The following is a 13,776-nucleotide window of genomic DNA, read 5'->3' as shown; positions in this document are numbered from 1 at the left end:
TTACTTTTCCCCCAAGTCCTGCTGCTTGAGAACAGGATCTTTCCCGGTTCTTTTATTTTTTTGTAGACTATCATAAATTTCCTTGCATATCCCGCGAGCATGTGTGTGCGTCTGTGTGAGAGTGTGTGTGCTCTGAAAGCAAACATGGCACAATATGTCTTTATCGGGGGTAAAATGTACCAGAAGAAAAACGGTACATCCTTTTTGAGAAATTTGGCGCTTCCTCCTCCGTTCATGTCCTCACTTGCGTTTTTTATCGACCCACTTGGAAGATTCAAGTTTGACAGAAACGAAAATTCGAACCTTCTGAGAAGCACTCAATTGGTGAGTGAAGATTTTTTAGAAAGAACAGCAAAATTGTTTCAGATTTATTTTCAAATTCTTTATAACCTTTTCCAAATTTGATTGAATCTAAAGTACAAAAAAACAAAACCAAGATTTCAACCGAATCTCTTTTCGAATAGTATTATCTCAGCATTTTGTTTCTTTCAAAATTGATATTCTTCCGTTGCTTCTGTCCTTGAATTCCATTTATCGTCTGTTAGAGATACCATTTTGTTTGTTTGAACTCTTTGGTTTGGGTGTACAAATAATCAAGTACTCATATCTCAGTTCTAATGGTATTTCAATTATCTCCAGTTAGTCATTTTCATCGAAAGTCAGAAGTAATTTGAATTTCTGCATAAAAAAATACGAACAAGTACAAAATAAGAATTCCAACTTGAAAGTGATGACAAACACGGCCAGGAAGTAATTAGCATAACTTTTTTTTATCACCAGAGTTTTTTTGTCCTGCCAGCACGGAGGAATTCTTGTCCGCACTTGGCCTCATTCTGACCTACAGGAAAATATTCACTTTGATCTCGTCTCCGGAAGGGAAACGTCACTTTCAGAACATGCCCGTGGGACCGTAATTTTGTAAGTTGCTTAAATTTTGTTAATGTCTATAATTTTTACAATATTTTTAGTTTTTTTTCAAGCGTTGTTGATTGTATTTATCTCAAAATCAATACAAAATCTATTTCGAAATTGACCTTTCCCATTTTCTAAAATGTTCATTCATTTCTCAAGAACTCTGCTCTTTCTCTCTCTCTCTCTCTCTCTCTCTCTCTCTCTCTCTCTTCAATAATTCACCCAAGTGCGCTATCAAATTTTCATATGCTATACAAAATCACGTTTCTTGCTCTACAACGCCCAGCAACAGCCATTTATACGGCTCCCGTTTTCCGGCCATGTTATTGCTGTGGCTAACATTTCCACCCGCACTTTCACCCCAATTCCCGCAGTCATGCCACGTGGTAGTCTTTCTCGGGCTTTTTTTATTGTCGGCCTGCCGAGCCAAGTGAATACAATATTAATGGCCTGTGCGTGTTCAATTGAAACTGGTTCAGCGTGTCATTCGCGGGTCTGCTTTATTTTGTTGGAGATCTACGAGCAGGAATGCTTAGCAAAATATAAAACGTTAACTGAGACAGCAACACTTAGAAAAGAAAAAAAAAAGAGAAATAAAGAGACAAAGAAACAAAAAAAATAGAATAACAAAAATAAACAACAAAAATAACCAATTAAAAAAAGAAGTTAAAAAGAAGAAACAGAGGAACACAGTAAAATAAGAGAAACAACGTCACAATAAAGGAGAACAATAGATAAACATTGAAACAAAGTAAAAGAAAATAGTACAATAATCAGACAATCATAATATCGTCATTACAAAGATACTAAGGAAAAAAGACAAATAAAAAGGAAAACAAAAACAAAAAGGAGTTAAGAAATGAATGAATTAACAAAAAAATTAAACCGAAAACAAGGAACAAGAAAAATACTGAAAGAACAGACAAATATGAACAGAGAAATTTACAAATAAAGGAACATCGAAATAATGTCACAGAGAAACAATCGAATACAGAAACAGTGCAACAAAATATTGTAGGAATTCAAAAACAAAGGAATGAATACAGAGAAACAGAAAAACAATGATACTAATTAGTAAAACTGACAAAAACATAGGGTGAAAAAAAAAACAGAAATAATAATAACAATATTTTAAAAGACAAAGCAAATGACAATTAAACTTGTAAAGCATGAAACAATGAAACAAAAAAAAAACAAAGAATACATAACAAAAACTGAGTAACTGAGAGAAATACGACCAAAACGTCAAGGGGAAACAGGTAAATATACTAATAAAGAAACCCAAGAAAACATAAATAAGCAGATAATCACAGAAAAAATAAAAACAGAGAAAAAAATACAAAAAAATCAGAGTATCAAAGAATTCCAAACAGGGAAACAACTCGGCAGCAACATTCAAAATAGAGATAAAAATAGCAGCCCCTTCAGCAAACCGCAAAACTTTTTGCCACTGCTGCAAATCGAAATGAAATAAGTTTTCCATTGACAGGCGGAATCTTTTATTGGCCTGTTTTCCATTTGGCGGAAGCCAAACCGTTCCGCTTGCTCTCGGATGTTCTCTCTCTCTCTCTCTCTCTCTCTCTCTCTCTCTCTCTCTCTCTCTCTCTCTCTCTCTCTCTCTCTCTCTCTCTCTATCTAGGGCATTTGCAAACAAAGTTTTATTTGAGTCGTTTGATTTCAGTTTTCCGTACTCAGCGAGCATAACATTGCGAAATATTAAACAGGAAGCTGATTCGTCGTTGATGTGGCTCGACTTTTTGAAGTTTTTGAAGCATTAAAATATTAGCAGCAGACAGAAATTGTCAAACAGCTTTAACAGTAATTTTTATAATAACCCCTTCGAAAAAATGTCCCAGCAAAATTTATTTTTTTTGAAAATATTGGTGGGGAAATTATTCAAATAAAAACCTCATTGATGCCTTATTCATAAATTATCTGCACCCTGTTTGTATTTGTTTGCGCCTCAAAGGAAGCAAAAATTAACCTATCAAAAAAGATATTTAAACGATGTTTTGTGAAAATTCGAGCCCAAATGTAGAGGTTATTGAAAAATAAACTTTTTTTTACAATATCAAAATCTTATTTTGTGTTTAACTTTTGAAGCACTTTACCAAATTTAATAATTTTCAACATGGGCTTATGGGACTACAATCCGTACTAATTGAAACAAATGCATCCAAAATCCGTACAGCCAGCTCCGAGATAATGGAGTGACAATATTCATTTCTTCATCCATCCCTTCACGCAAACACGCTCAGACATTTCCGCAGAATTCAGTTCTGAGTCGATATGTAATATGCTTGAATATCTCGCTTCCCTCAAGGAACTTTTCAAGATGACTGCAAAATTTGGATTCTGGAGAGTCTTTTTAGTCAAAATCTGTTTTAATCTGGCCTGTTGCAAATTTCCCCTCAACACAAATTTTGCACTTAATAAAATTATGTATTTTAAACATTTTCTTATGAATTACAAACAATATTTGATAATGTTTCTTCTACAGTTCAGACTCGATAATCGAGTCTGGACTGTTTTTGATTCCATGACTTTTAAATTTGGTTAAAATTGGGAACCGAAGATCAAATAGTTAACCAATGTTCTGCAATACCAACCGAAAATCATTAAATTATCATTGAATCTTCATAAAATTTCGTTAATTTCAACTACAAAGTCGTTATTTTTGGGTTCTCTACCTTTAGAAAAAAATAAACATTACACCTTGTTCGAGTTTAAACTATTTTAGGGTACCGACATCTGGGGCCATGCGGGACACATGGGGTGAATTGGGAGCTGTTTCAACCATTTAATATGAAATTTTACTAGGGTTTGTTAAGAACAAATTCAGAACTGTAAAATGAGCTTTATTCATTTATTTATTTATTTATTTAATCCAAATAATGTTACTTTTAATTTGTTACAAAGTGTGCAGATGCAGGATTTAATTCAATATCGAAGAATCGATTCCTTAATGCTATGCTTCTATTTATCTTAATTCTAATTAACGCTGGCGAGTTATAACGTGCTTTAAAACGCACTGTTTCCAATCAGATTGTAGTTTAGATTCACCCCAGTTAATGGAATTTATTCAACTGTATCAAATCAAAGATTACATTCAAATAAAACGTTACTTAATCCACCTTTTAGGTGGTTGGTGCCTTCCTCTCATTTATAGAGTGATTCCAACCCCCATAAAGTGTCCACATGGTTTATGGATCGCCCCTAACGTGATCGCAGCACCAAAGAGGTCCTAATAAAAATAAGTGACGAGTAAAAAAAAACAGACTGCCTACAGACTTTTTGTCAATATTGTAAATACACCGCCGTGGGAAAATAGATTGAGGTTATGTAAATTCAGAGCATTTTTAAACTGCATGTAATGTTAGATAGGTAAGTCATATCTTGAATTTTTTTTATCCGCAAGAAAGGTCATTTCAAAACCTTTTTAAAAATATATAATATGACAGGTTTCCATGCAAAAACCACCCTTTTTTGCAAATTGTGATATTTATATGCAGCAGTTTTTTAAGCATAACTTTTGATGTGCTTTACTAAATCTTATAAATTTCAATAGGGACTTATGGGACCCCAAGACAAATCGAAAGAGGCCCATACGGTCAAAATCGGCTCAGTCAGTGACAAGATATTCCAGTGACATTGGTTTGGTACACATGTCTACATACAGCCAAACACACAGACATTTTCTCAGCTGGTGATTCTGAGTCGATATGTATAAATGACGGTAGGTCTAGGAGGTCTTATTAAAAAGTGCATTTTTCGAGTGATTTTATAACCTTTCCTCAATAAGGTGAGGAAGGCAAAAATGCTGCAAATAATATTTTGTTTTTCAGGGCAAACTTAAATTTGCTTGGTTCTAATCCAAGTCCAAAAAGCAAATTTAGTTTATGCATAATTTAAACAAAAATTCACTACCATATTCAAGCATCAACATCCCATATCGATCCTGGTTAACCAGGGGCAATTTAGACCAACTCACAGATGCGTGAAATAAATTCGGGAAGCCAATTGTTCCAGCCATTGTCGCGTTAGGCAAACACCACCAAAATCGTTCCCTATTGAAGCTCTCCATCAAACTAGACTAACATTTGATGAATGTGAATGTTGATAGAATGAGTTAAAAGAGAAGCTAAGAAAAGTTTGTGCGCAATTTCAAACAATTCAAATATACGACTATTTGAAAACCACCTCCAGCCACATAATCGTTTGACACCACGGGAACAGCGCAGATATACGCACATGGACTCTCCAAAAAGTCATGTGGATCCCCCTCCCTCCCTCTGGATGATTTATGGCTCCGACACAGAATCTGGCAGACTTCACCACAACGCGTTTCTGATGCCAAAATCCCATTTCAAATCGCTTTGCGCGCTAGACAGGAGGGTCATTATCCAGCAGGATAAGTGTCCTCTCCCCCTTCCCCCTGCGACCCTTCTGTTCAGACAATTTTCACAGTTTAGCTAGTCCACGTGTGAAAATCCTCCCGCGCGCATTGGTGGGCTTTTTCATTCACTAAATGCAAATTTCAAATTGATCCACTCGTCCTCTGGCTACTGGCCCGGCACCAAGGCCCGGAACTTTCGACCCCAAATCTGCCACGTGGTCAAGGGGAGTTGGGGGGAGAGGTGCGAAAACATTCGAGCCTAGCTTCGGGCGCACAAATAATAGATAACTTGCAGACACGTCATGAATCGTGTTCAAACTTTTCTTTTATTCTTGGCTCCGGAACGGGATGGCCTATCTGCTCTATCGATCCACAAAAAAAAAAAAACAGTAGTGGATCAGGAGTGGCACTGCCGAATTTTCAAGTGGGGAAAAGGCAAAAGTTCGGTTCGGGATTGTCATGATGTAATCGACGAATCGTTATGGGAAAAGTTGTGAGGATCGTCGGATTTCGAAAACACCATTAACATGCAATCCGGTCGAAATCATAAGCGGAGTGAAAATTTAAAAGTTTTCGAATTAGAAAATCATTAGGGTGTGAAAATAATGGTTAATCGTATAATTTTTCTTATCGATGATATTGGGCCTGGCGTTGAGATTTGGCCAAAGTGAAATTTCCATCGGGCACCTTATGTTGGCACATCTCTGGAGTTTTTTTTTTGAAAAAGTCCAATAAACCAAATTTTCAGTTTTTGCTTTTTGGGTGTTTTTTAATACCCCTGACCAGGGGCGCCGACTCTGGGGGGGCACAGTACTTTTTGCCCCCCCTAAAATTTGGCTGGGGGGGCAGCCCATACATTGTGCCCCCCCAGAAACTTTGGAAGAAAAATATTCTTATATCAAATATAAAAAAATCACAGAAATAATTGAAAAAAATATCAAATTTTAAAAGGAACATTGCTTGTACACACGGATAGAATTCTTGTAAGCGAATCCGTAAAATAGTTCAAAAACATTTGTTGTTTCCGAAATCGCTGAAATTTTTTGAACAAAATCGTTTACAATTTTCTGGATTTAGATGCATTTTTTTTCTAAATCGACAACGTTTTATCTATACCGCTGTGCTCTATAGGAAAATCAGTAAGCTTAGTACAAGAGCACAGAGGCATCGGTAAATGATTTGAGAGATGTCGTCAACATAGATTTTACGGATTTGCTCATAAGATTTCTATCTGTACATGTTGTTCCAAAAACAAAACCAATGTACTTTTTCCATAGCACTTCATCTACAATCAAACTTACGCAAACTCTTGCGAAAACAATCATCAAGTTTTCAAACGCAACATTCTGCGATTTGCCATTGTAGATCAGGATTTAGCGAATATAAACTGAAACATTTCAAAATGGTCATTTGTTGACTGCTTGACATTTACAAAAATGCTGATAAATTCGATAGTTTTTTGGGTAATCATAGAAAAGATTTCAAATACATTTGTTAACCGTTAACCCTTATATACAAATTTTAGCCGAAAAATACAATTGTTTCAAAAAAGGTAAATTTTTGAAAACTAGCGCGCCTCTTTACTGAGAAACCGACAAATTAAAACCTAATCTGAGACAATTCCACATTATAATCTTTAAAAACACAAGCTATGATCGATTTAAAAAAAGGCTAAAGAAATTTTAACTGCACCCTAAAAAAATATGCCAAAAATCAGGGAGTAGAGAATAATACTAAAAACAGAAAATTTTCAGGAAATCAGCATTATTGAGTATTGGGAATCCATTTTAAAACGTTTTTGGTTTTCTTAAATTCTTAAATTCTGAAATTCTTAAATTCTGAAATTCTGAAATTCTTAAATTTTTTAATTCTTAAATTCTTAAATTCTTAAATTCTTAAATTCTTAAATTCTTAAATTCTTAAATTCTTAAATTCTTTAATTCTTTAATTCTTAAATTCTTAAATTCTTAAATTCTTAAATTCTTAAATTCTTAAATTCTTAAATTCTTAAATTCTTAAATTCTTAAATTCTTAAATTCTTAAATTCTTAAATTCTTAAATTCTTAAATTCTTAAATTCTTAAATTCTTAAATTCTTAAATTCTTAAATTCTTAAATTCTTAAATTCTTAAATTCTTAAATTCTTAAATTCTTAAATTCTTAAATTCTTAAATTCTTAAATTCTTAAATTCTTAAATTCTTAAATTCTTAAATTCTTAAATTCTTAAATTCTTAAATTCTTAAATTCTTAAATTCTTAAATTCTTAAATTCTTAAATTCTTAAATTCTTAAATTCTTAAATTCTTAAATTCTTAAATTCTTAAATTCTTAAATTCTTAAATTCTTAAATTCTTAAATTCTTAAATTCTTAAATTCTTAAATTCTTAAATTCTTAAATTCTTAAATTCTTAAATTCTTAAATTCTTAAATTCTTAAATTCTTAAATTCTTACATTCTTAAATTCTTAAATTCTTAAATTCTTAAATTCTTAAATTCTTAAATTCTTAAATTCTTAAATTCTTAAATTCTTAAATTCTTAAATTCTTAAATTCTTAAATTCTTAAATTCTTAAATTCTTAAATTCTTAAATTCTTAAATTCTTAAATTCTTAAATTCTTAAATTCTTAAATTCTTAAATTCTTAAATTCTTAAATTCTTAAATTCTTAAATTCTTAAATTCTTAAATTCTTAAATTCTTAAATTCTTAAATTCTTAAATTCTTAAATTCTTAAATTCTTAAATTCTTAAATTCTTAAATTCTTAAATTCTTAAATTCTTAAATTCTTAAATTCTTAAATTCTTAGATTTTTAATTCTTAAATACATGTATTTGTATTTTTAAATTTATGATGTTTTAAATTTTTGCTTTTTACTTTTGTTTTTAGTTTTAGAAAATTTGTATTGTTGAATTTTTAAATTTCTGATTATTTTTATTATTTAATTTTACTTCTAGAAAATAAGTGAAAATATGCCAATGAAAAGGAATTTGCAAACATATAAAAAATTCTCCCCAATTAACATTCTCAATCACGGTAATTTATCAATCTTTTTCTTAAAAAAAATGGATTCCGGATGAAAAAAAAAATCGTATCACATCGTAATAAAATTATTAAAATTCGTGATATACAAACTTTAACATCTAATCGCCACTCTTACCTATCGATTTCGGAAAACAACCGTGCCCCCCCTAACATTTTGGACTAGTCGGCGCCCCTGCCCCTGACTCAATGCGGTTTCAAAACACCCAAAATGCAAAAACTGGGAATTTGGTTTATTGGACCTGGATAATTGGGTCCTAAAATGAAGCTTAGATTGCTGATATTATTGTTTACAGCGATAAAGCTTATATTTCTGAGTACAATGACCCTTTGTACAACCACAAAGAGTTTAAAATGGATTTTTAAATCAATTTTGAAAAATTAGCCTCGCGGTCCTTCTTGACAGAAAAGTTCCTCCTTGACAGCTTGTTCCAAGGGGACCATAGTTGATCCATCGGAAGAATAATGTCTTGTCATTTTTTTTTTTTATACTTTAAAATGCAAAAAAAGTGATCAGAAATGGTTTTTGATCGTGTTTTTCACCGTTGTACATAAAAATTTACATAGGGCTACCCAATTCTTCACCAACTCACACGAAATCGGAAAAAAGGTGTCCCGACCTCTCTTCGATTTTCGTGAAACTTTGCTCTCAGGGGTTATTTTGGTCCCTGATCACGAATCCGAAGTCCATTTTTCGATATCTCGTGACGGTGGGGCGGTACGACCCCTTTCATTTTTTTGGTTTTTTACTAAGACACGTTTTTCAGTGATTTGTAGCTCGCAACCGTGAAGAGATAGAAATTTGGTGTCAAAGGGACTTTTGTGTAAAATTAGACGCCCGATTTGATAACGTGCTCAAAATTCCGAAAAAAACGTATTTTTCATCAATAAAAGTTAAGAAATAGTTTTAAAATCGCTGCCATTTCCCGTTACTCAACTGTAAAAAATCGTGAGACATGCAATTTTATGGGAAATTTAATGTTCTTTTCGAATCTGAAATAACCCAGAAGGGTCATTTTTTTATTTAGAACAACATTTTTGCAGGGTTACATTTTAGAGTGTAACAATGTTCTACAAAATTGTAGAGCAGAATTTTTTTTTATTGATATATAGACATAAGGAGTTTGCATGTATTCTTCACGAGTTATCAGGATTTTACAAAAAAGTATTTTTAAAAGTTATGATTTTGACAATTTTTGACCAGTTTTTCGAATTTTTAACCCCAAAAACTCAATCGTGTGCTTTTGAAAGTATTTTTTTCGGAAAGTTCAGCTAATTTTGCATAAGAATGACTCCTTGGACGATTGTTGTGGCATGTGCACTGCTTGTATGTGGGGATTTTTCGAAAATAAAAAAAAAAAACAAACCGGATACTCACTTATCACAAACACATTTTTTTTGAAAAAAATATCTGATTCTCGCAATGCACGAGTCACAACAATCTTCCAAGGGGTCATTCTTATGCAAAATTAGCTGAACTTTCCGAAAAAAAATACTTTCAAAAGCACACGATTGAGTTTTAGGGGTTAAAAATTCGAAAAACTGGTCAAAATCATAACTTTTTCAAAAAACTTTTTTGTAAAATTCTGATAACTCGTGAAGAATACATGCAAACCCCTTATGTCTATATATAAATTTTTTTGTTTTTGTCTGCTCTACAACTTTGTAGAACATTGTTACACTCTAAAATGTAACCCTGCAAAGTTAGAAAAAACACGTAATTTTAAAATGAAAATTTTGTTCTAAATGAAAAAATGACCCAGTTCAGATTCGAAAAGTACATTAAATTTCCCAAAAAATGACTTGTCTCACGATTTTTGACAGTTGAGTAACGGGAAATGGCAGAGATTTTAAAACAATTTTTAACTTTTTTTTGATGAAAAATATGTTTTTTTTTCGGAAATTTGAGTACGTCATCAAATCGGCCGTCTAATTTTACACAAAAGTCTCTATGACACCAAATTTCTATCTCTTCACGGTTGCGAGCTACAAATCACTGAAAAACGTGTCTTAGTAAAAAACCAGAAAAATGAAAGGGGTCGTACCGCCCCACCGTCACGAGATATCGAAAAATGAACCTCGGATTCGTGATCAGGGACCAAAATTACCCCTAAGAGCAAAGTTTCACGAAAATCGAAGAGGGGTCGGGGCAACTTTTTCCGATTTCGTGTGAGTTGGTGGAGAATTACCCTTGTTCTAGAAAGTTGTGTAAAATTGACTCAAGCTCATTGTGGAAAACAAAGAAAAAAATTATAAAAATTTCGGATTGAGTTACACACATTTTTCTAAAAAGTTCTGCAAAAAACCTTTAAGAGATCATTTTTCTTTGTTTTGATATGTATAGAAAACACTTAAAATATATTCAAAAAAATATTGTTTATACATTAACTGTTTGGTAAACTTATCAACGACAAAACCCTTACGCATTTGACGTTAAATGTATCGTCATACTATTTTTACAACCAATTGTTTAAAAAAAAGTGCAATAAGGGAGACTTGATCCCTGCATTTTTAGAGTCACTGGAATCAGCCTTAAGCTTAATTAGTTTGTTCGGTATTTCGTACATGGTTTCCTTTAGTATAGTTGTGGAAGACTTACTGCAGTTTGAACCATTTTTCAAATATTTTGTAAACACAAATTACCAGCTTTTGTAAACATGCTCAATTTTGGTCTGAAAAAGAATATTTTAAGATTTTAAATGTTTTACACACTTAACTTGTTTTATTTTGAACACAATCGTTAAGGTTCTATGTGAAATTGCTTTAACTCATAGAAAATCAAAAGTTTGGATGAATAAGAAACATTTTGCTTAACAATTCTTTAAAATGTTGAAAGGGGGTTCATGTTACCCCTAACATTTTGTTAATTCTGGTTTAATTTTTTTTTCAAACTCTTGGCATGATTTGAAGAGTTCATCTGATTAAATACGCTTATCAGCCAAACATAGTTGCATGTTTAAGCTTTCAATTCATGCAAAAAGTTTAAAGTTTTGTTTGAAATTAAGAAAGTTATGTGCGATACAAAAAAATGGGTCAAGTCTACCCACTCTCCCCTATGTAATCCCCTAAGCAATGCTGTTTTTTGTTTCATTCAAAATTTATAATTTTCAATAGAAGAAACGTTTCAATGTACAGCAAGATTTTAGCGTTTTCCCAGTTAAAGGAATAATCTGTTTTTGGTAAAAAATACAAATATAATATTTTTCCACTTCAATTTAAGTAAAATAACATTCAAAAGAGTAATACCATCAACCATCGAATTATAAATCTTCCAAAATCATCATGAGATCATCTTTAGGTTTAGAGAAAATGGATGATAAGGGATCCTTAACTGTGCCGATGTGGTCAGATAAGTAATAGGATTGAACAAAATGGTTGAATTTTGCGGGCATTTCAGGGCCTGAGCCCCTAGGTATACTGAGCCCGAATCCCAAATATGAGCTTGATTGGTTGCGACAGGACCTGGCGTTTGACTTTGAAGTTTAAATGAGATTTACCCCATAAAATCAGTGCGTTTTGGGTTTTTGCCAGTTTGGAGCCCCTTAACGATTTTTGCATTTTTCAAAAACCTCACGAACTCATAGTTCGTGTTCCAGGGAACAACTTTGCCGAAGAGTGCGAAATGATTCGTCAAGAATGTTATAGAATTTATAAAACCACCGATGAAAACTTTAACTTTTTCTTCAAGCTCTTCTGGCAACTATAAGCTTGTTTGGTTAAACGAGCGTCGCGACGCCTACCCTGGATCTTTTCTGCAGAAGCAGCAAGTGCTGCCAGAAGACAGTGAAGAAAAATGCAAAAATCGTTAAGGGGCTCAAAACTGAAAAAAAAACCAAAAACCCATTTAAAATTGAAAGTCAAAGCGCCAGGTCCTGTTATTCGGGCTCAGTACACCTAGGGGATCATGCCCTGAATGCCCGCAAAATTGACCCATTTTGTTACATCCTAATGAGTGATCTAAACTTAATTAGGTCAAAGTCCATCCGAACTGACACTTTTTCCGTCTTATGAAATAAGCAACAAATCTGCCAAACCGCAATCATTTCAGCAACTCATTTGACAGACCATCAATTTCCGGAGCCCATTACCCAGAAGCGTCAAAGGCCTTCATGATGTCGCTTCACTTATTACTGCATAGTGTGTGCTTCAGACCAGGCCGCACTAGTTGCTCAGTTCACCCACATCCCTTAATCCACCAGCCAACAATTGTACAAGTGGTCCTGCTATGCTATACGTGCAACGGCTTATTGTATTATAGTCCTGATGCGTTCCGGGCCGTTTTATCCAATTTGTGATTAGATTCGTTGGCCGTGTCCACAAACACACACGCTAACACACTAACAAACTATACGTATAGAGAACCAACCGTGTCTCCAAGTAGTGCAGGTCAATTTGTCGTCCTTTGCCAGAGGACTGATGCACTATCCACTGATTAACTGTCAACAGGTGGATGGAATATTGCTGGAAACAAGAGGGTTGACATCTGCTGGAAGCAAAACTAGCTGGTATATCTAGCTGTATATGAAGGGTTTAGTTTGTAATCTATTTTAGAGGGGCACCACTAGCTGATGAAGTTAGGCTTTGATTTGTCTTTGAAAATACTGTTAATGCTGATAAACTTTAAATTTGTTTTTATGAATTCAAAAGTTATTTATATTTATTGAAATGAAGACTTATAAAAGCAAGCAACTCACCCCCTCTGGAACAGGTCCACGTTGTAGAACTTGTACAGCTCGACGGCAAACTCGATGGTCGCCTGCAGGTCAGCCATGTTGTCTTGATGAAATATTCCGATATTAAATACCACTTCCCTCGCGGACTCGCGGCACTTGCGCTGAGATTTTCACTCTCCCCCTCTCAAAAAGAAAACGGAGCTATTTATCCTTCAGTTGAGATGCTCATTTTCACGACCCTTCCCACGCAACGGCGGTGGATTCGTTTTTTTCCTTTCTTCAACGGATTTCACTGGATTTTTTTTTCGCTGCTGCGGCCTTCCTGGCTCAGCTTTTTTTCCAATAAGGCTCACGAAATAAATTTACAGCGATTTTCTTTTTATTTATCGCCACAGCCGAAGATGAAATTTTATATCCCGGCTTTCGTCGAAATGTTTGTGGATTTGAGTGTTTATCTTCTATCACTTTTCAGACGATGGGATTTTTTTTTTCTCCTGTTTGTGGTTTCTGATTCCCCCACATTCACACACCCGCACACACTGTGCATTTCCTCGATATCACCATGATTTTCACGTTTTCGTACGTTTCTTTTTTTTTCAATTTTCCGAACACGGTTACTCGGCGCTTTCCATATAAATTGCTTTCCTGTTGGAACACCGGCGTAACGAAACAAAAGGACACAGGTTAGTGTTTGCTTCATTAGCATTAGCATTAGCATTTGGAGGACGCCCCACCACCGGAAGGCTCCACAACGCTTAT

The 13,776-nt window shown here is 33.8% G+C and overlaps 1 protein-coding gene across 1 annotated transcript in view; it reads right to left on the bottom strand.

The window, feature by feature from the left end:
• Positions 1 to 13,557, bottom strand: part of LOC120427774 (uncharacterized) — a 97,976-nt gene extending 84,419 nt beyond the window's left edge. The window contains exon 1 of the mRNA XM_039592694.2: positions 13,039 to 13,557. Coding sequence (XP_039448628.1) covers positions 13,039 to 13,115 — 77 coding nt within the window. The 5' untranslated portion in view covers positions 13,116 to 13,557. The remainder of the gene's footprint in view (positions 1 to 13,038) is intronic.
• Between the last annotated feature and the right edge of the window lie 219 nt (positions 13,558 to 13,776).

The sequence above is a fragment of the Culex pipiens genome, chromosome 3 (genome assembly GCF_016801865.2).
Source record: "Culex pipiens pallens isolate TS chromosome 3, TS_CPP_V2, whole genome shotgun sequence".
Taxonomy (NCBI): domain Eukaryota; kingdom Metazoa; phylum Arthropoda; class Insecta; order Diptera; family Culicidae; genus Culex; species Culex pipiens.
Note: the sequence above shows the minus strand (reverse complement) of the source record. Positions and strands in the feature narration are given on the sequence as shown.